The sequence below is a fragment of the Pongo pygmaeus genome, chromosome 14 (assembly GCF_028885625.2).
Source record: "Pongo pygmaeus isolate AG05252 chromosome 14, NHGRI_mPonPyg2-v2.0_pri, whole genome shotgun sequence".
NCBI lineage: Eukaryota > Metazoa > Chordata > Mammalia > Primates > Hominidae > Pongo > Pongo pygmaeus.
In genome coordinates, this window is record NC_072387.2 from 118,822,664 (window position 1) to 118,843,673 (window position 21,010).

The 21,010-nt window shown below is 36.6% G+C and overlaps 1 protein-coding gene across 4 annotated transcripts in view; it reads left to right on the plus strand.

Annotated features, from left to right (window-relative positions):
- Positions 1-21,010, plus strand: part of MYO16 (myosin XVI) — a 719,880-nt gene that overhangs the window by 357,325 nt on the left and 341,545 nt on the right. For all 4 annotated transcript variants that reach the window (XM_063651142.1, XM_063651143.1, XM_054446940.2 and 1 more), the window contains 2 exons: positions 7,562-7,672; positions 18,426-18,491. In XM_063651142.1, coding sequence (XP_063507212.1) covers positions 7,562-7,672; positions 18,426-18,491 — 177 coding nt within the window. The remainder of the gene's footprint in view (positions 1-7,561; positions 7,673-18,425; positions 18,492-21,010) is intronic.

Sequence of the window (21,010 nt, forward strand, 5' to 3'; positions counted from 1 at the left end):
GTTCTTGCCCACAAGGTGCTAGCTGGATGGTTCTCCCCAGGGAAGAGCAGCGTGATAAACTGGGTGGATTATATATTCACATTTCATAGGAAAGCTTTCCAAAACACTTTTCAAAGCCATAAAGCTCTAATTAACATTTTAGAGATAAGTACATCATGTGGAAATTTTTTAAAAATTAAAATAAAAACTACTTTGCATCTCTCTTTCCAGATTTTTATAAAGTGTAGGTCTTATCAAATGGTACTGTGTAAATGAATACTAAAGGCTTGATTTGACATTTTATTTTTTTTAATTTCCGAGAACCACTAAAATTAACATTTGTTTTTATAATATCTCTGAGAACACAGAATGTTTCTTAAATTGATTATAATGTGCAAGACTTCCTTCTCTTCCCTTTCCCTCGTAGTTTCCTTTCCCATCCCATCCCTCCCTGACCTGCTGGGTTTTTTCATTCTTTTCTTGGTTCCTTAACTTCTTATTTTCCCTCTTTCCTCCCTCTCTCCCTTCAGACATTTTTATTTAAATTAGGTTTAAGGTTGAAATTGAAGTCAAGTCTTTCTTCCATTTGGTGAAGTTATGATAGCCTGGAGTAGAGAGAAAGCGGGAAAGAGGCATGCAGCTTTGCTGTGGTTCAGGTCTGCAGCTCAGGAGCTCTATGGAAGTCCCATAGCCTTACTGAGCCTCATGTGTAAAATGGGTACATAGGACTGGCCTTGTATGGTTGTTAGGAAGATGACAGTAGATGGGTGTATTATTTGTACTGTTATTATTGTATAGACTGACTGTATGTGACTGACTGGAATTGCATACTCCGGTTTTGCCAGAGCAGTAGTCTTCTACTCCCTGCACGGATCTGTACTAAATTCATGTAATTCCACTCAACATATCCACAGGACTTTATACTTTTCAATGTAAATGTAGATTATTTTAGAAAATAATAATGCAAAATAATGTGTTATGTTGGTTAACATTTCAAAGCTTAGAAATGCATTCACCTGCATTATCTGAATCCTCAAAATGTCACTATGAGCAGGTTATTATCTGCTTTCACTACATAACTTAAACTCAAGTTTCAAACTGAGTTTCAAGCTGACCAAACTTAAACTCAAGAAAGGTAAGCAGGCTGGGAGTGGTGGCTTACTCCAATGATCCCAGCACTCTCAGAGGCCAAGATGGGAGGATTGCTTGAGGCCAGCAGTTCAAGACCAGCCCGGGCAACATGGAAAAACCCCATCTCTACAAAATATTTAAAACTTAGCATGGCATGGTGGCACACACCTGTTGTCATGCCCACTCAGCAGGCTGAGGTGGGAGGATTGCTTGAGGCCAGCAGTTCAAGACCAGCCCGGGCAACAGAGCAAAACCCCATCTCTACAAAATGTTTAAAACTTAGCAGGGTTTGGTGGCGCAGGGCCTGGTGGCACACACCTGTGGTCCCACCAGCTCAAGAGGCTGAGGTGGGAGGATTGCTTGAGCTCAGAAGTTGGAGGCTGCAGTGAGCTAGGACGTCATCACTGCACTCCAGCATGGACTATAGAGTGTGACCCTGTCTTGACAAAAAAAAGTTGAGCAAATTGTCTAGAATCACAAATGTTTCTTTTATTTTGTATCCAGTGTTCTTTTGGGGGCACCACAGCAGGTTTCTAAGATCTGCTAAAACTTTCTTCCTGTAGCCCACAGAGACACAAGCACATGTGTACACCAGCACATAGATCTGCAGCCAGGGAAAGGGAAAGGGCCTGGTAGACTTCACTACTTAAGAAACACTTGGCAAAATAACAAAAGGAGGGCAAAACTACACAGGACTGTCCAGGCATGGCACGGGTGGAAGCCTTGGGAAGCGAAGTAAACTATGTGTCACATGATCACCCTTTCCTAATCTGGTCATTCCGGTCAACACGAAGTTTTTTTCTGGTTTTGTTTTTGTTTTTTTTTCTGAGATGGCATCTTACTCTGTCACCCAGACTGGAGTTCAATGGTGCCATCTCAGCTCACTGCAACCTCCGCCTCCTGGGTTCAAGCGATTCTCCTGCCTGAGCCTTCCAAGTAGCTGGGATTATAGGTGCCCACCACCTGCCTGCCTCTGCCTCCCAAAGTGCTGGGATTATAGGCATAAGCCACTGCGCCCATCCAACACATAGTCTTTTCATTTTTTTTTAATTTCCTCTTTTTTTTTTCTTTTTCACTTATCCATACTGGGTTATTTGCACCTAGACTGCCTTCCTCCAAATCCTGTTGAATTTCCTCTTTTTTTTTTTTTTAACTTATCCATACTGGGTTATTTGCCCCTAGACTGCCTTCCTCCAAATCCTGTTGCCCTGATCCCATAGGTCAGATCATCTCTGTTGCCCCCTGGGCTTCTACTCCCTGGACATGTGCTACCAACCTCCCAGAGAGAAATCACAAACAAGCAAACACAAGACAACATGGTAAAGCCCACGGTGCTCAAAACAGCGTCCACACAATGGAGACGAGGGATCAGCAAATTCAGAATACTTTCAAAACTTAAATTAGCTTTGGATTGCAAAACATTTCTCAAGGTGTTTCTCCTGAATTCTTCCTTGTCTTCTAAATTATGCCTATCTTGTGTTTTAGATCTCTCCTTTTAGAAATATATAGAATAAAAACCATAATGGTCAATTTTGGAGAGGACAGGCAATCTTTTGTACTTATCTGTTAATTATTGTTATAATTGTTTGGTAGACATTGGTGGTGCCCACTTTTCAGCCTACAACTGCAACATAAAAACATTCACAGACATATTTTTTACTTTTCTTTCTACTTGTCAGCTGTCACAATGCTTTTGAAATCTATAAAGAATCTGCTCCTTTGATAGCCTTGCTTAAGATTGATTATCAAAGCTTCCTTTCAGGTCATTTTGGAATCTTGATGTGAGAAATGCGAGGAACTCTTCCCTTGATCTGCTCTCACACTGGATCTGCCCCACTGTGTAACTATAAACAGGCTAGGGAGTAGTCATTTTTAGTGTCAGCCTAGTACTTTCTCTGACCCATGTAACAGCTGTGCCACTGAAGACAAGAATCCATAGGAATACCAATGAGATGTCTGTGATAGCTGTTCCAGGCTTGCTGGAACAAATGCAGAACTTCTGTTAGTACTATTCATGTTTTTGCTAAATGTGCACACAGAAATTTGCATTGAAATTGTTAGCATCGTGACTGTAAGAAGGATCTTATTATCTTAGCATAAATCATTACTCCTGAAGAAAACACAAATCTTACTCTTGATTTTCCTCTTTTTATGATTTATTTAGGAGTTAAAGACATATGCTAACTTGCTGGAGAGTTTTGCCTTCTTTTTGCATTACTCAAAGTTATTGCAATCATTTATTGATTTACATCAAATTATGTACATGTATGAATATGCATATGGATTAATTTTTGTACATGCATACATGCATGCCTACATAGTTTTTGGGGTTGTCTATATGTGTATGTAAGTTTATGTACTTTGGAGAAATGTTGCAAAGATATTAAAAAGAAAATATATTTACATCCATCCCTAAATTGATGGTGAAAGTTCCGTTTCACGTGTCTCTCTACATCAGGACTTTTGCCACAAGTTATTTCACCTCTAGAAACTACATTCTTACCTAATTCACATGTTTTCTAGATTCCTTTTATATCCAAGGGCAAGCATTCCAATCTGTGATCCTGGACTGCATAAAATTATCCATCTCTATAAGAAAACCTTCAATCTTGTCTAAATCAACTCTAGTTAGGAAATCAAGTGCAATTTAGTTGCATACAGTTGCATATGGCAGCTCCTCTTTTTCTTAAATTAATCGAAGTCCAATCCATTCCTCCTCATCTTTGGCCTCTTCCTTGGGCCACCTTTTTCTAGAGCTTGCTAGCTGGTCTCACCACTCCCACCTTTTCTCTGCTGCAGCTGCCAGGATGTCATCTCAGCACCGTGAAACTGGTCTTGTGGTCCCCATGCTCAGTGCCCTCCATGACTTTCGCTAATTCCTGGAATGTAGCAGCTCTTCCTCAGGGCCCAGGAAGCTTTACCAGCTCCTTCAATATCCCCTGCTGCTGCCTTCTCCCACCTCCTCCATACCAGGGCAGGTTCTAGGGCCTCCCACACACCCATCTCCTCCCGACCTTACAGCCCTCACCATGTCCTTCCCTCTCCCTGAGACATCTCTCCCCACATCCCACGGTACTGCCTTTTAAAATTATGTCCAATTTCAGTGTCAACGTGACCTCTTCAAAGAGAACTTCTCGGATCACCTAAAGTGAAATTTTTCTCTTTTCAAAGCACCCTGTTTTTCCCTTCATGTACATTTTGTACTTGTCATTTCTTATTTCTGTCCTAACTTCTCCCCCCCGGTAGGGGAGGTCACAAACATCATTCTTTTTTTCCTCTTTGTGCTAAACCTCTAGCACAATGGCCAACAAAGAAGGTAAGCAAGGGAAATTTGGCCCATTATTGAATAGATGTCATCAGATGTTTCCATTATCCACTGGAATTCAGCCTGTTCCCCAGTGGTTATCATGCCAGCTTTTGCTTCTGACTTACCAGCTGTGTGACCCTAGAAAAACTACATGTCCTCTCTTGGCCTCAAGTTCTTCATCCATTAAATAAGGATGCCATAACAATGAATGCCAAAATTTTTTTAAAATGTTATTCAGCAGAAGAACCTTCCTCAAAAACAAATACGTGAACGAGAACTCTGATTCCTAAAGCAAAGGAAAGCTGAGCATCTTTGCTGAGAACAGTATGGACAGACCCAGGGCCCTCCACACTCACCCGCATCCCTCCCTCCCCCAGCTCCAAGGGAAGCTGGTAGGAAGTTACATGGTCTCCGTGGCCCCTAGATGTGTTACTAAGGGAAACTAATGAGGCACACTTAGCTGCAGAGGAGGCACTGGGCCAAATTTTCCTCGTATATTTAATTCCCTCAACCACTTTATGAAGTATAGACTATCTTTCATCACATAGAGAATGAAAAACAGCTTCATGATGTTAAGGTAGAAAAATATTCAAGAACTCACAGATTGGAAGATATACAACTGGGGTTTAAACACTGTTGTTCATACGGCTGAATACAAATAATTGATGTTTCAGAGGTAGATGAGCTCTCATTTTCTAACATTCGTAGTAGGGAAGCTCAAATTAATGTCTAAGATATTTACCTGAATTTGCATGACTGATGAAAGCAGAATTAAAAACTGCCTGGATCAAGACCACCAGTTCCTTCGCCTAAGGGCTATGCCGAAGGCAGCATGGCTTCTATTGTCACGCCTCTCTCTGAGAGCTGTCAGTCTAGGTAGCGCTTGGTGCCTATGAGACTCCGCAAAGTGGAACTCAGTGTATAATGTTAAAAAGTTGATATCAAACAATTTCAAAATTGTTTTGACAACCCAGGAAACACTGGCATAGCTGGAACATTATGACTTCTATTTTTATCAACAAAAAGTACCAGTTTTTGGATGCAACTCCTGAACGATTCAAGTACATAATTCTGACAGCATCAAAGCCTTAAAGCTATGCCTCTAACCCAACATTAAATAACTAATTTTAGTAAAACTATATTATATGCTTGGTGTAGGTTAATGCTGAAAGATATTTGGAAATATGTTTCCTTTAAATGTTGCAAAGTAGTTAAAATAATGAACTCAGGGCGTTTGAGTTGTGCATCTTGGTGGGGAAGGGTACAGGCTTGTTGTTGATATTTCTGAGATCTAGATTTTTTTTTTTTTTTTTTTGAGACAGGGCCTAGCTCTGTCACCCAGGCTGGAATGTAGTGGCACTATCGTGGCTCACTGCAGCCTCAAACCCAAAGCCCTAGGTTTAAATAACCCAAACCCCTCAGCCTTCCGAGTAGCTGGGACTACAGGGCACATCACCATGCCCAGCTAATGGAATATTTTACAAATTAGTTTTTAATAAACATTCATCTATTGGAATATTGTGTTTCCTGCTTATAGAAATGGTTTGAACTCCAGTGTCATAAAGCTTGCTGCCATGCCACCATTCTAACTAGAGTTCATAAAAATACATGTTCTGACCTTTCAGCATGCCCACTGCTCAATTTGTGTTTCTATTATTGTGTGTGTGTGTGTATGTGTGTGTGTTTGTTTGTTTGTTTGTTTGTTTTTGAGACAGAATCTTGCTCTGTTGTCCAGGCTGGAGTGCAGTAGCTGGATTTCGGCTCACTGCAACCTGTACCTCCTGGGTTCAAGCAATTCTCGTGCCTCAGCTTCCTGAGTAGCTGAGATTACAGGCATGTGCCACCATGCCCGGCTAATTTTTTTTGTATTTTTAGTAGAGGTGAGGTTTCGCCGCATTGGTCAGGCTGATCTCAAACTCCTGACCTCAGGTGATCCACCCACCACAGCCTCCCTGTGCTGGGATTACAGGTGTAAGCCACCACACCGGCCTGTGTTTCTGTTATTAATGCATTAGGTTTAGAAAGCCTGGGGAGAAAATAAACCCATTTTATGAACTCATGGGAATGATTTTACTTTGCAAAATATCCACTAATATCAGAAAAAATAATCCTAAATTTAGTTTTATTAAAAATGTTTAGTATTTTTTACACTACATTGACTTGATAAGCAGAAATATTTATGTTCAAATTATTTAACAATGGTATATGCTATTAATAGTACATAATACAGATACAAATACAAAATGCAAATATAGACTACAAACATGAATACAAATGATAATTATTAAAAATTTACTAGGAGTATCAAAGAACTCACATTGATAAGAATATTCTTATTCTTTTGCTCCTCTGTGTGTGATATTAAAAAAAACTACTACCATATTATATCAAATGGCTACTTTTCTGAGCATATTCTGTGTATATAAAATTAAAATTGCCCATTTCTAATTTGAAAATAATGGATTTTCATTTAATTGAAGAATCCAAATTTATCTTTTTTATTTGAAATGTTGCACAGTCTTTAAACATTCATGGCATATTAAATTGAATAGGAAAGTATTTTTTCTTTATGACAGTTATTTTAATCTCATAGCTACCTTAATCTTAAAAGTAATGTAGAGCAGAATAGAAAGATCTGAAGTCTACCTTTAAAACCTGGCCTCATCCTACATGAATGCAGAATCTAAATTCCACGCACATTTCTTCCTTACCATGCCAGCAATGGTAACATGAAAAGTTTTGCTTTAGCTTAGGAAACACTACAAATATATGAGGTAGTGTTATCCCACTGCTTATCTTCCAGAGAACTGAGAACAGTACAGAGCTGTCTAAATTATCAGTAGGGAATAAGAAGAGTCAACATGCTGAACTCATCTTGACAGACCTAATGCCTGGGCCAACAGACAGGGTGTGTGCACCTGCACACTGGGGAGTACAGCACAAAAATTCTCATCTGAATACATTGCTCTGTGGCTTTGGAGGTTTTTTTTTTCTTTTTCATTGAACCATTTCATCTCTTAATAACAGTTCCTAACTCAGATTGTCTTCAAATTTTTGGCAGGTAATTGAAAGTGGAACATCCAACTGTGAAGAAAGTTGATTGGAAAGCAATTAGAATTGATCATACTTTCGGTTCTTCCCCAGGTCAAGCTAATGCCTCCTGCCCCAAACGATGACCTGGCAACGCTCAGCGAGCTCAACGACGGCAGCCTGCTCTATGAGATTCAGAAGCGCTTTGGGAACAATCAGATCTATGTGAGTGCCCTGGAAACTGACTTTTGCACTGCTTTTCTCTTGCTGCATATTTTTATCACCCTTCAGTGCTTCAAATGTTGCAAGTAAAGGGCTCATTGGAGCTTCTGGTCATGGTGATAGCTGAAGTTGAATTTCTTAAGGTGAGTTTAGCTTCATTCTGGCTCAGTTATAAGGCAAATTCAGCACAGTTCCAAATTTTGGAGCTAAGTATAAACTAATACCCTGTGGACAGACACAAGTACTGCTGTTAAACTTTCCTGTTGTCATGATTGCTGTGGAAGATCTTGCTAGAACCAGCAGGATCTGCACATGACTTATAAAATTGCTATGTGTCTCCTCTACTTTTCTTGAACCTGCTAGATCAGGAACAGGAAGCAAAAGAGCATACATTGACTATGCAGGTAAGACTGCCTCTCTATTTGCATGAGAAGAGAATTACCAGGAAATGTCTTTGTAAAGTAAATAATTTATACACAGATTCCTGATAGTAGAATCCAAAAATATGACTCAAATGACAGCATGGAGAATTTATTTACTGTGATTCTATCCTCATTTGTGTGTTACTTTCCCAACACTGATAACAGTTTAGACACCTTGTAATATCAAAATCATTCTCTTTCTCTTTCTCTTTCTTTTTCTCTCCCACTCTCTGATTTTGTTATATTCTACACAGAGCACAGAGTAATTCAATCAGAATGTCTATAAAGAAATCTGATTATGCATATACCAGCTATCCCTTTTTGATAACACTTGTTTTTTTTTCTAGTCTACTGAGAAACTGATTAAGTAATTTTCATGTAAATGTGAAGTCTGAGATTTCCTTACAAGTAATAAATTGTCAAATGCTGATTAGCCTATGAAAATGCAATGTAGCATCTTAATGCTTAGAAAAATTGCCTGCCACTGTAAATACACTTAAAATTAAGTACTCTGTCAAAATTAATGAAATCATGTCATTGGCATAAAGTGGTGAGAGCTGATTACTTTGGTCTCTGTTATCACCCTGTTACTTTTGTAAAGTGTGTATTTTTATTCCATTTTTTCATCTTTTTCCCAGTATTGCGTTGATTTTTTTTTTGTCTTAATTATAGAAGCCTGGAAGACCATTGCCTAAATTGTTTTGTCTTTCTTTACCCATTTGTGCCTTTAAAGTGACATTTCATCTAAATATGCATTTAATCTGGTTCTCTCCACCCCGGTGGTAAGTACCCTCATCAAAGCCATTACCTTCCCTTCTCTAACAACCTCCTAACTTTCTAGGGGAGGCTTCGTTCTTTTTCAATCCAATCTCACAATGAACTAGAGTAAATTTTATAAAGCACAAATGTAATCTCAAAACTCCCAGTCTTGAATCTTCTCTATGGCCCACCACTTTTCATGGAACAAAGACCGCAACCCTTATTCCAGAGACTAGAATCCTCATGATCTGCCCTGAACAGTCACTGAGGACTCTTTCTCACTTATATCTAAAGTACTTGATTATCGCCTGCCTTCCTGCATCAAGGACTTTCCTTAGGCTGTTTTTTGTTTGTTTGTTTGTTTGTTTCTCCTAGAGTTATCTTTCTGCTCCATAAAATAGTTAGCTTTATAAACTCCCACTCAAATAACCCCACTCTTTAAGTAAACCTTCCCAGAGCTTCTAGATTACATCATCATGGACTATCTGTCTTTAGAGAATTTATCACAGTTGATTATTCTGTAACTCATTGGTAGTTTGTTAACATCTGGTTCCTGGGCTGCTCAAAAGCCAAACACCAGAGACAAGGTTGATGGGAGGCAAAGCAGGTTTATTTGGAAAGCCAGCAAAACTGAGAAGATGGTAAACTAGTGTTCTAATGTACCTTCTCCAATTTTTCAGGCTGGCCAGAGGGTGTTTATGGGAGGGACATAGGCAGAAGAGGAGAGTGTTTGTATCAAAAGGTGAATAAGGACTATAGACATCTGGGGACCAGGGAGGGTCTAAGGACTTGGGAACTTTGTCCTTGTCGGGCTACAACTTTCCTAGAAATCTTTGACAAAACATAGTTGTTTATGCACTTCTCCTTTAATCCCAGAGTAAAAACTACACGATTGATATTTTTGCATTATCTCAGTGCTTTAAGATGATCCTAGCCCACGTGCAAGAATAGGTAAAGCTGCTTAACAAAATGGAGTTCGTTATGTGAGTTTTTCTGCTATTTCCCTCTTAAACAGCAAATACTTCCTACGTTTTTATCAAACTCCTGCCTCTAGCTCCTCCACACAGTGAACTATCTTCTTAAATAATTTTTTTTCTAGTCAGTTTCTTTCTCTTTCTTGATCACCTGAGCTATTAATACTACTCTCTGCTTTCCGAATGTTCATATAACATAAATTTGCCACTGTGTGAGGCATGGGTTTCTTCTGCTCAATTCCTAGAATACAGAAAAGCTCAATCGATTAGGATCAATTTTGTAATAGGAATGCTGTACATTATGGTGTCTGAAATCACTTCTAATGGGTAGACAAGCAATTTAAACATTATGGATTAAATGATAATATGTGCTTCCCAATGTGTTGTCTGTGGACTAGCAGATATATGAAGTTTTTATGACCAGTGTGTAATGAAAATAAGTGTTTTTACAGAAACTCTTCCAGCAGTTTGTTGGTTTAATCCCTATCTGTTGGGGTTAATAAGAATCAGAGCTTGAACTTCATATGTCTTTTAATCACATTTTTTAGTAATTCTTTCATTATGTTTTACAAAGGTATCAGTCCATGATTAATTGGGACTAAAAGCAAGTGATCCTTCCCCACAAATAGAAAATCACTAGTTCAATAGAAATCTCAAAATTCAAATACCTGAATTTGGTCATTTGAGCTCTTCCAACCTGCACGTCTCATGGCCTTTCCTCCCTGGCTCATGGCAGCCCCACTCTTGTCGCTTCTTGGGTCAACGCAGTTGGTGAGACTGTTGATGCTGGTTTTCCTTCCACACCCACATCTGATTTCCCTGCAAATGTCACCAGCCCTACCTTCAAGTTATACACAGAAGACCACCTCCACTGCTGCCTCCAGGCACACATCTTCCTACAGCAATTGCATTTTGCACTTACATTTTGTCCTGCAAATAAGTGTCTGGGCTTCTTTTGACCTCCCCTCTGTCTATTCTCAACACAAAAAGCCAGAGTAACAGTTAACAGTGTTAGAATGTACATTGCATTATGACACTTCTCTGCTAAAAGGATGCCCAATTCACTCAGTAAAGCCAGAGTCTGAGGAAAGGCTCATAAAGCCGCAACGCTTTCCCCCTACCTTTTGAATTTCTGACGTCAGATGCTGGCACCCTCCCCTGGGTGCCTCTACCCTGGCCACATTGCTGGCCTTGGTGTCTCATGAGTGTGGCCAGCACTTCGGTGCAGGCCTTTGCCTGAGTAATTTGACCACCATATGCCCATTCCTCCCTCCCTTCAGGTCTTCATTATCAGCGTCATTGCTTCTGGAGGCCAGCCCCCTAGTCTATTTTAAATTGGAAAATGCACTTCCTATCCTTCTGCCTTCATATGTTTTCCTCCACAAACTTACCACTCTCTAACATACTGTATATTTTTCTTATTTAGATTCTTATAAATACCATGTGCTGATTCTCCCTACACACACAGACTGTCTGTCTCTCTCGTTCTCTCATGCCCATACCCACTAGAATGCAAGCTCTATAAGGAAAATAATTCTTGTTTTGTTCACTGCTGTGTATGACCCATAATAGGTTCCCAATAAATATTGAATAAATGAGTAGACTTCCTCAACCAAATCCCTAATTTTAGACGAGAGAAATAAGTTAATATTTACTTATCCATACCAAATAACTGAGGGTTGAGCAATGATTTTTTTTCAGAGCCAAGATAAAATATTTTAGCTGACTTAATCATTTGACAAGGATTTTCATCTCTTTTTGCTACAGTCTGATTTGTTTTATAGTATGGTCTTTCAAAACAGATTGTAAATTGCCTTTTTACTAAGTGTATAACCTTCTATTTGTACGTTAGATTAGGGAGTTTCCACAGTCTGCAGTATTAGGGAGTTCTCAAACCTTCAAACAGAAAATGAAATGCGTGTGATGAGACACATGCTCACCAGGAAATGCACAAAATACAAGCATTGCATTCTCTGAATAGTTACTGCCAGCAGCACCAGAGAGAACAGAATATGCAGTCAAATTCCTTTATGGACAGCAAAGAAGTTTGCTGGAAGTATTTATTTTACAAGCACATTAGTGGGACTTGAGACTCATTAAAAAACCCCACAAAATAAACACAAGACCTCCTGTAACATCTGGTTAGCCAAGAGAATTCTGAAACAAATATATTGTAATTGGATAAAAGCAAACCAGAGCAATAAAGCATTGCATGACAGCTCCTAGTACGCAGCCTCGCTCATTTCAGCCACTTAACATGCCACTCGGGGTGACCCAGGTTAATGTAGCAGAGCCTCTTTTTTTTTTTTAACTTTTATTTTAGGTTTGGGTTGTAAAGGTTTGTTATACAGGTAAACATGTGTCATGGAGGTTTGTTTTACAGATTATTTTATAACCCAGGTATTAAGTCCAGTACATAATAGTTATATTTTCTGCTCCTCTCCCCGATTCCAGCCTCCTTGCTCAAGTAGACTCTAGTGACTATTGTTTCCTTCTTTGCCTTCATAAGTTCTTATCATTCACCTCCCATCCTTCTTTGCATTCAGAAGTTCTTATCATTTACCTCCCACTTATAAGGAGAACATGAGTTTGGTTTTCTGTTCATGTGTTAGTTTGCTAAGGATAATAGCCTCCAGCTCCATCCATGTTTCCATAAAAGACATGATCTTGTTCTTCTTTATGGCTGCATAGTACTCTATGATGCACATGTACCATTCTTTCTTTATCCAATCTGTCATTTATGGTCATTTAAATTGATTCTATGTCTTTGCTATTGTGAATAGTGCTGCCATGAACATTCATGTGCATGTATGTTTATGGTAGAGTGATTTATAATTCTTTGGGTATATACCCAGTAATGGGATTGCTGGGTTGAATAGTAATTCTGCTTTTAGCTCTTTGAGGTATCACAATACTGCTTTCCAGAATGTTTGAACTAATTTACACTCCCAACAACAGTGTAGTGCTGCACATCTGTGACCATCTGTTCTTGGACAGAGCTGATAAAAACAAGCAATGAGGAAAAGACTCCCTCTTCAATAAATGGTGCTGGGACAACTGGCTAACCATAAGCAGAAGAGTGAAGCTAGACCCCTTCCTTGCCCCATATACAAAAATTAACTCAAGATGGATTGAAGACATAAATGTAAAACCCAAAACTATAAAAACCCAGGAAGACAACCTAGGCAGTACCATTCTGGACATCTTTCTTAATCAACAGATTTCTAAATTCACTCACAATCTGCTTTCTAGCTCCATTTTTCTTCTCTGGAATTTAACAGGAGTTTTCAGATACTACATTAGTAAGGTCCTCTGCAGATGTATTATTTCACTTTTATTTATTTTCTTATTTACTTGGGTATAGAATACCGAGCAATACTTTTTTTCCATAAATGTTGTATTAAATAACAACATATAAACAAGGTAATATACAACTCATTAATATATGGCTTAATGAACTTTTACTTCATGAACACACCCACATAACCTGCAGCTTCATAATGTAATAGAAGACAGAAGTCCTCCCCCAATCCACACTTAGTGATTACAAAATATTCTGACATTTACAGCTATAGATTGGTTTTGTCTATGTTTTTTAACTTTATATAAATGCAATCTGTTTTGTAGTAGTCCTCTCATTATTATGTTTCTAATATTCAGCTATGCTGTTGCTTGTAAAAGCATTTACTAATTTTTGTTTATGTACAATAAACTACTATATGAGTATATTCTAATTTATCCACTCTATACTTGAGGAAACTTTGAGTTGTTTCCACTTTTTTAGTAATTATGAGTAATATAAACAGTTTTGCCCCTTTTTATTTTTTGGCCTACATAAGTACTTCTGTGGTAAAGATCCCTAGGAGTGGAATGCCAGCATCATAAAATATGTTCAGCTTTGGTAGCTAAGACCCAATTGCTTTTGACATAAATGATATTTTTGTTGCACTAACAGTTTTTCAAATTCCAGCTATTCTGGCAATTGTGGAGTGGTAGCTTATTTTGGTTCTAATTTCTATTTCTCTGATTTAACAAATGAAAATATTAATATGTGTTTGTTGTTCATTTGATTATCGTCTTTTGTGAATTGCCTGTTCAGGTATAGTGCCATTAAAATTGGGTTTTCTTTCTTCTTCTTGATATATAGGAGTTTTTATATATTCACGATATTCTTTTTGTTGTGAGACATACATATTGAGAACATTTTCTTCCAGTTTATGGTTTGTATTGTACTCTTCAAATAGCGTATTTAAAAGAAGCCAAGTGTACAATTTTACAGATTCTTTAGGGTTCACACTTTTTGTGACCTGTTTAAGAAGACTTGGCATTAGTTATGAAAATGTTTTCCTACGTTTTCTTTATAACATTTGATTATTTTAGCATTTACAGTTAAGATATTTTGGTGCTGATCATAATCCTGAAAGACACAATCCCCAATGCCATAATTCAGAATATTGAAATCTCAAAAGACCGAAATCCCCAAAAATCAAAATCCCCAAAGTCTGAAATGCCAAATATCTATAATCCTGCAAATCACAATCCTGAAAGAATAAAATTCTGAATGTTAAAATCCTGAAAGCTGAATTCTAGGGAAAGGATTATTGTGTTTTTGTTGTATGCAGAAGAGTTGCATCATGATGACTTGCAGGATTTTGGACTTTAGGTATTTCACTCTCTTGGGATTTCAGCATCCAGGATTATGTTGTTTAGGATGGTGTCTTTTGGGATTATGGCCCAAACCCAAGTCTATCATATTACCCATGTGGAAAAGATTTCACAATGGTAAAAGAGGAGGATCCAGATTAAAACTGTTCCCACATGTGTCTCCCTGCTGCATGGTCACAGCACCTTTGTCCTAAACAGGTGACCCCAGGGAGTGGGTGCATTTTCTAGGATCTGTTTTCTTTTGTATTGGTCCATGTGTTCCTAAACAAATCCCCAAATATCTTGATCATTGCAGCTATATAGTCAATCCTGACAAATAGAAAGTCCCCTAAGTTTGTTCTTAAACATGTATTAGCTAATCATGACCTTTGGTTCATGTATACTTTAAAGTTAATTTAACAATTTCAATTGGATTTGTATTGGTATTGCGTTGGATATATAGATTAAGTGGAAATAATTGAGATTTTTACAATATTTGATTTTTCATTTCACAAAATGTTATAGCCCCTTTATTGGCCATCTTTAATTTCTCTGGAGCAATTTTTATTTTTTGGTGTAGAAGTCTTTCCCATATTATTAAATTTGTTTATCAGCATTCTTCATGTTTTGAGGACATAATAAATGTTTGCTTGTTTGTTTGTTTTATGGAAAATAAGAAGAAAAAATTATTTTCTAATTGTTCACGGGTAATATATAGAGAATACAATTTTGATTTTTTCATATTCATTTTTTATCCATCAAACTTGCTAAATTTATGTGTCAGTATTAATTTATATAAACAGTCCATTGGTTTTCTGCATCAATGCCATATAGTCTGCAAATGATGACTTTTCTTTTTTAAAACAATGTCATACCTTTTTATATTGCATCATTTCATGAGATAGAACTTCACTAAAAAGACTGGAAGTGTCGAGAGTAAGTGCCCTATCCATTGCCAATCCCAGAAAAAAGCTTTGAGTGTTTCATCATTAAGAAATTTGTGGTAGCTGTGCCATAGGTATCATTACTTTTCATTAGATTAAGGAAGTCCCATTATATTCATGGTTTTCAAACTTATTTTTTAATCAGTAATGAGCATTGGATATTATTAAATGCTTTCTCTCTGTTTAATGCAGATGATCATATGTCTTTTTAAGTTTTTTTAAATATTATTAGTTACAAGTATTGATCTTCAATTAGAAATCAACCTTGCATTTCTACAATAAAGCTATTTGAGATGTATTATCATTATTACTAAATTGCTGGATTCAATTTGTTAATATTTTGCTTAGGATTTTTACATGTATTTTAATGACAGAGTTCAACCTGTAGTTTTCCTTTATTGCAATATCCCTATCAGATTCTAACATCAATTTTATGTGGTGTTCTTAAAATGGGAAGTGTTCCCTTTTCTGTTATCTTCTGAAATAATTTGTAGAATATCTGTTTATTTTGTACATCAATGTTGGGGAGAATTCAACAGTGAAGCCTAAGTTTTCTTTGTGGAAAAATATTTTAGACATAGATACAGCTTACTTTATAGGGAAATAACTAAATAGAATTTCTGTTTCTTACTGTGTTAGCTTTGGTATGATGTGTTTTCCTAGGATTGTTGTCTGCTTGACCTTAATTTCTAAATTTAGTGGCTACAATATGGTTCATAATACCATCTTCATCTGTTTTTATGTCCATACAATCTGTCTTGATGTCATATTACTGATTGCTATTGGTAGTTGGTGCATTTGCTCTTGTTTTCTGAATGAGTTTTGCTGGGGTAAATTGTACATTTTTCAAAGGATCACCTTTTGGCTTTTTTCACCCTATTCCGTTGATTTCTGCTTTGATATTATTTTATTCATTTTACTCATTTATTTCTTTATAATTGATGTAATTTTTTAAACTCCTTGAAGTCAATACTTAGATCATTAATTATCACTCCTTTTTTCCTTTTCTAACATGTATTCTAGGCTATTTTAAACTCCTTCAAGTCGATACTTAGATCATTAGTTATCACTCCTTTTTTCCTTTTCTAACATGTATTCTAGGCTACAATTTTTATCTTAAGTAGACCTTTAGTTGCATCCCACAAGTTATGATATGTTATAATAGAAATACTCTTATTTGCATTTTAATTCCTTTTTTACTCATTAGTTATTTGCAGATATATTGTAAAATTTCAAAATGTTTGGTGGTTTTCTAGGTATCTACTAGTGACTTCAATATCTTTTTAATTAAAATAACCTATTTTAAAATTGCATATTTTTAAGGGATACAACATGAGTTTTGTTTGTTTGGATTTTTGTTTTTGGTTTTGTGTTTTTGAGACAGGATCTCACTCTTTCACCCAGGCTGGAATACATTGGTGAGATATCAGCTTACTGCAGCCTCAACCATCCAGGATCAAGTGATCCTCCTGCCTCAGCTTCCTGAGTAGCTGAGATGACAGGCATGCACCACCATGCCCAGCTAATTAAAAAAAAAAAATTGTAGAGATGGCATCTCACTGTGTTACCCAGGCTAGTCTTGAACTCCAGGACTCAAACAATCCTCCTAACCTCCTGCCTCATCCTCCCAAAGTGCTGGGATTATAGGCCTGAGCCACAGCACCTGCCCATGATGTTTTGATGTACATACACTTAGTGAAATGAATTCTACAGTGCAGCACATTAACATATTCATCACCTCACATAGTTATCTTTTTCTTTTGTAGTAAGAGCACCAAAACTCTACTCTCTTAGCTAATTTTTAACACACAGTACAATATTCTTTTTTTTTTTCTTTTTAAAGGGAAAGTGTTTATTTGGATTTAGTTTTCTGGTGGGTGACATTAAGGCCCTTCACACAGAGTTCAGGAGACAATATTCTATCCTAATTCTACTGTAATAGAACATACTCTGTGTGACTCACATCTTTTAAGTTTAATGAAACAAGCCAGTGTTCAGCTTGTCAGTAACAGTGTTTTATATAAATAAATTGGTCAATGTGGTAATTATTACTTTAAAATTTTGTCTGCTTGTTCCATAAATTACTAAGAAAAATGGTTAAAATGTTCCACTATAATTGTGAACTCATGTTGTTCTCCTTATATGTTATTTCTTTATATATGTGATGCTAGATTTTAGTCTTCTAGAAATTTAGAAATGTTGTTTCTTCCTGATTGATTTACCATTTTACTGTGAAATGTTTCTTTTTATTTCTGGTACTGCTTTCAAAAGCACATTTTCTATAAATTAATTATTTCCATAGTCACCTTCTTTGCTGTTATTATTGTTTGCATGCATACCTTGCTTCATTCTTTTCCCTTTTTTTTTCGTCTATATGTTTAGGATGTTTCTCTTTAAAGTAGTCATCTTTCATATTTTAATACAATTTATAATCTTTGTATTTTAATGGGAATATTTGGTACCTTTACAATTGATGTAGTTGCTGGTGTTTGGGTTTAAATCTATCATTTTATAATTTTTATTTGTTCCATCTTTACTTTGTGCCTTTGTATCTCATTGTCACTTTTTAATTGAAACAAAGTATTTTATTTGATTATTGTGCTTTACTAACTTCTCACTTATGCAGTTTATTATTTTGTAGCAGAATAACAGAATTTGTTACCCCATTGACTTTTTCATAGGAATTTTGTCATATGTTTTAAGTCTATATTTTTTCATTGTTTGGTTCTCACAGAATCTTTTAAGAAAAGAAATTCTTAGAATTTAACTGTTTCATTTCTCATATGTTCAGTGAAATAAAGCCTGTTTTATTTAATTTGAATTATTTAATTCATTTAATATTTTAAATTCCAAGCTTTAAAAAATTGCAAAATATTAAAAAATAGCAAAATACTAAAGTAGATTTTTTCTTATTATTTATATTTCATGCAATGGTTTTTAAATTGTATGATTTGTATTGTTTAAAGATGCTGTTTATATGACTCATGAACTGTTTGCATCCCTTTTTTCATAGACATTCATTGGAGACATTCTTTTGCTTGTTAACCCATACAAGGAGCTTCCAATTTATTCTTCCATGGTGAGTACAAAATTTTAAATACCATTGAATAATGTAGAGTAATACTTTCTAGTCGTACATATTTGTATCAAATGATTAAAAAAAAACAGTAAGGCAAACTTCTAAAAAACATTTTTAAATTTGAATTGAATGATTGTGTAGTAGTGACTTTAATTCATTTTGAGCAACTTTAAAAATCGAAGTTATTTTATCAAAATGTTTCTTTGCACTTAAAATGTGTAATTTGTTTATGACTATAGCCATTAGACAGGCTTCTAAAATTAAATAATATGTAAATATATTTTCCATACATTCTTGACTAACTCAAGATCATTTGGCTTAGAGCCCTTATTTGGACACGTGACTTGTTTCTGAAGAGTTCTATAATGTTAAAGCAACGGGAATAAAAAAGAGTAATATTGCATGTTTACATTTTCCCAAATGACTTGCCAAGTTTAATTATGAGGCCCTAAAAATTAAAAGAGAAATTACTTGTAGAAAATTATTCCAGTCAATTGAAAATGCAATATGATTTTTGAGTAGAAATGGGTCAAAAATACGATATCATAGGAGCTATTTTTTGTGTAACAACAAGGCTGATTCCGCTAATAGAGAACAGGAGCCTGCCTGAAATCAGGAGGCAGGGAGTGGGTATATGTTCCTGAAGCCAGGGCTCACTCATAAGATGTGGCAGGCAGGGAGGAGGACAGAGAGAGGAGAGGAAAAAAGAGAAATTCCTCCAACTTCCTAGGAAATAAAATATGTATTTTCACAGAAATAGTTCATGAGAACAAGAGAGCATCCACCACCCCACCCTCCACCCATCTTATCAAAAGTCAGTTCTGGCTGGACTCGGTGGTTCACGCCTGTAATTCTAGCACTTTGGAGGACCAAGCCTGGTGGATCACTTGAGGCCAGGAGTTTGAGACCATCCTGGGCAACATAATGAGAGACCCATCTCTGCAAAAAACAAAACAAAACAAAAACAGTTAGCCAGCCATGGTGGTGTGTGCCTGTGGTTACAGCTACTCAGGAGGCTGAGGCAGGAGGATCACTTGGGCCCAAGAAGTTGAAGCTGCAGGGAGCTGTGATTGTATTACTGCACTCCAGCTGGGGAGACAGATTGAGATCCTGTCTCTAAATAGAATAAAGTAAAATTAAATTAAATTAAAAAGTCAGTGCCATGGTTACTTTAAAGCTGTGTTGAAACCTGCCTACCCTCCTCATTCCTCCTGATCCTATGCCAGCCTCACGCTGTGCAATCTAAGGGTGTATGTGAGCATGAGATGCTAGAGCAAGGTAATCACCCATGATCATCTCAGGAGTTTCATCCAAGGACTGAAATTAATCTGACATGTGGTTATTAAATGGTTTTGAGAAAAAGCTCAGTTCTGTATCTTTCACTTTGTGAGTCCTAATTAATATTTCTGTGAATATGTGTATTGATGTATAATATAAATATTGCGTAGCATACAAATATTAAATCTTCTGTTCAACTAATTTATAAAAGTCATGACACTCTAAAAATCATAATGCAGATGAAGAAATAGAGCATTAGTAGGATCACAGATGTCTCCCATGCCCTGTCTCAAACGTAACATACCTCCCCAAAAGACGGTACAATTCCAACTACTCTCGCCCTCCGCTTTGCCTGGTTGAACTTTATATGGGTGAAATCTTGCAGACTATCTTTCTCTGTACCTGGCTGCTTCCTTTCAATATTATGGAAAGTAAATTCACCCATGTTTTTATGTGTAGCAATACAATAAGTGCAATAGGTTATTTTATTTTAAATGGCTGTATAAAATTTCCTTTTGTGGATATATGGCAGTTTAATTAACTATTGACGGAGATTTTGTCTTTTGAAGCAAGAATATTACTGCTATGAACATCCTCACAAATTTTTTTTGATAACACGTATACTTCTTTTATTGGAAAGAGTGGAATTGGTACATCAAAGTGTATACGTACAATCAGTTTTGATAAATACCGACAATTTTCTGAGTGGTTGTACTAAGGTATATCTACAACTTAATACAGAAATTCTAGTTGCTTCTCTTCCTTGATCAAATTTCATTTGTTTACTTATCATTCTACTGGCTATATATATAGTGGAATCTTATTGCTCTAATTTGTGTTTCTCTGACAAACAATGATATTAACCACATTTTCACATAGTTACTGTACAGTTATATCCTGTTTTGTGATGCATCTATTCCAGGATTTTATCCTGCTTATAAATTAAAAACTTTAAAATTGGTTCATCTACCTTTTTTATTGGCTTGAAAGATCTTTAAGCATTCTGGATTCTCAATGCATATTGAAAACATCTTGCAAGAGTTAGGGGTCAAGATTCATTTTTTAAAAATGTATATTAACCTGACACAGTACTGTTTCTTAAAAAGACCATCCTTTCAGCTGGGCGCGGTGGCTCATGCCTGTAATCTCAGCACTTTGGGAGGCCAAGGCAGGTGGATCACAAGGTCAGGAGTTCAAGACCAGCCTGGCCAACAAGGTGAAACCCCGTCTCTACTAAAAAC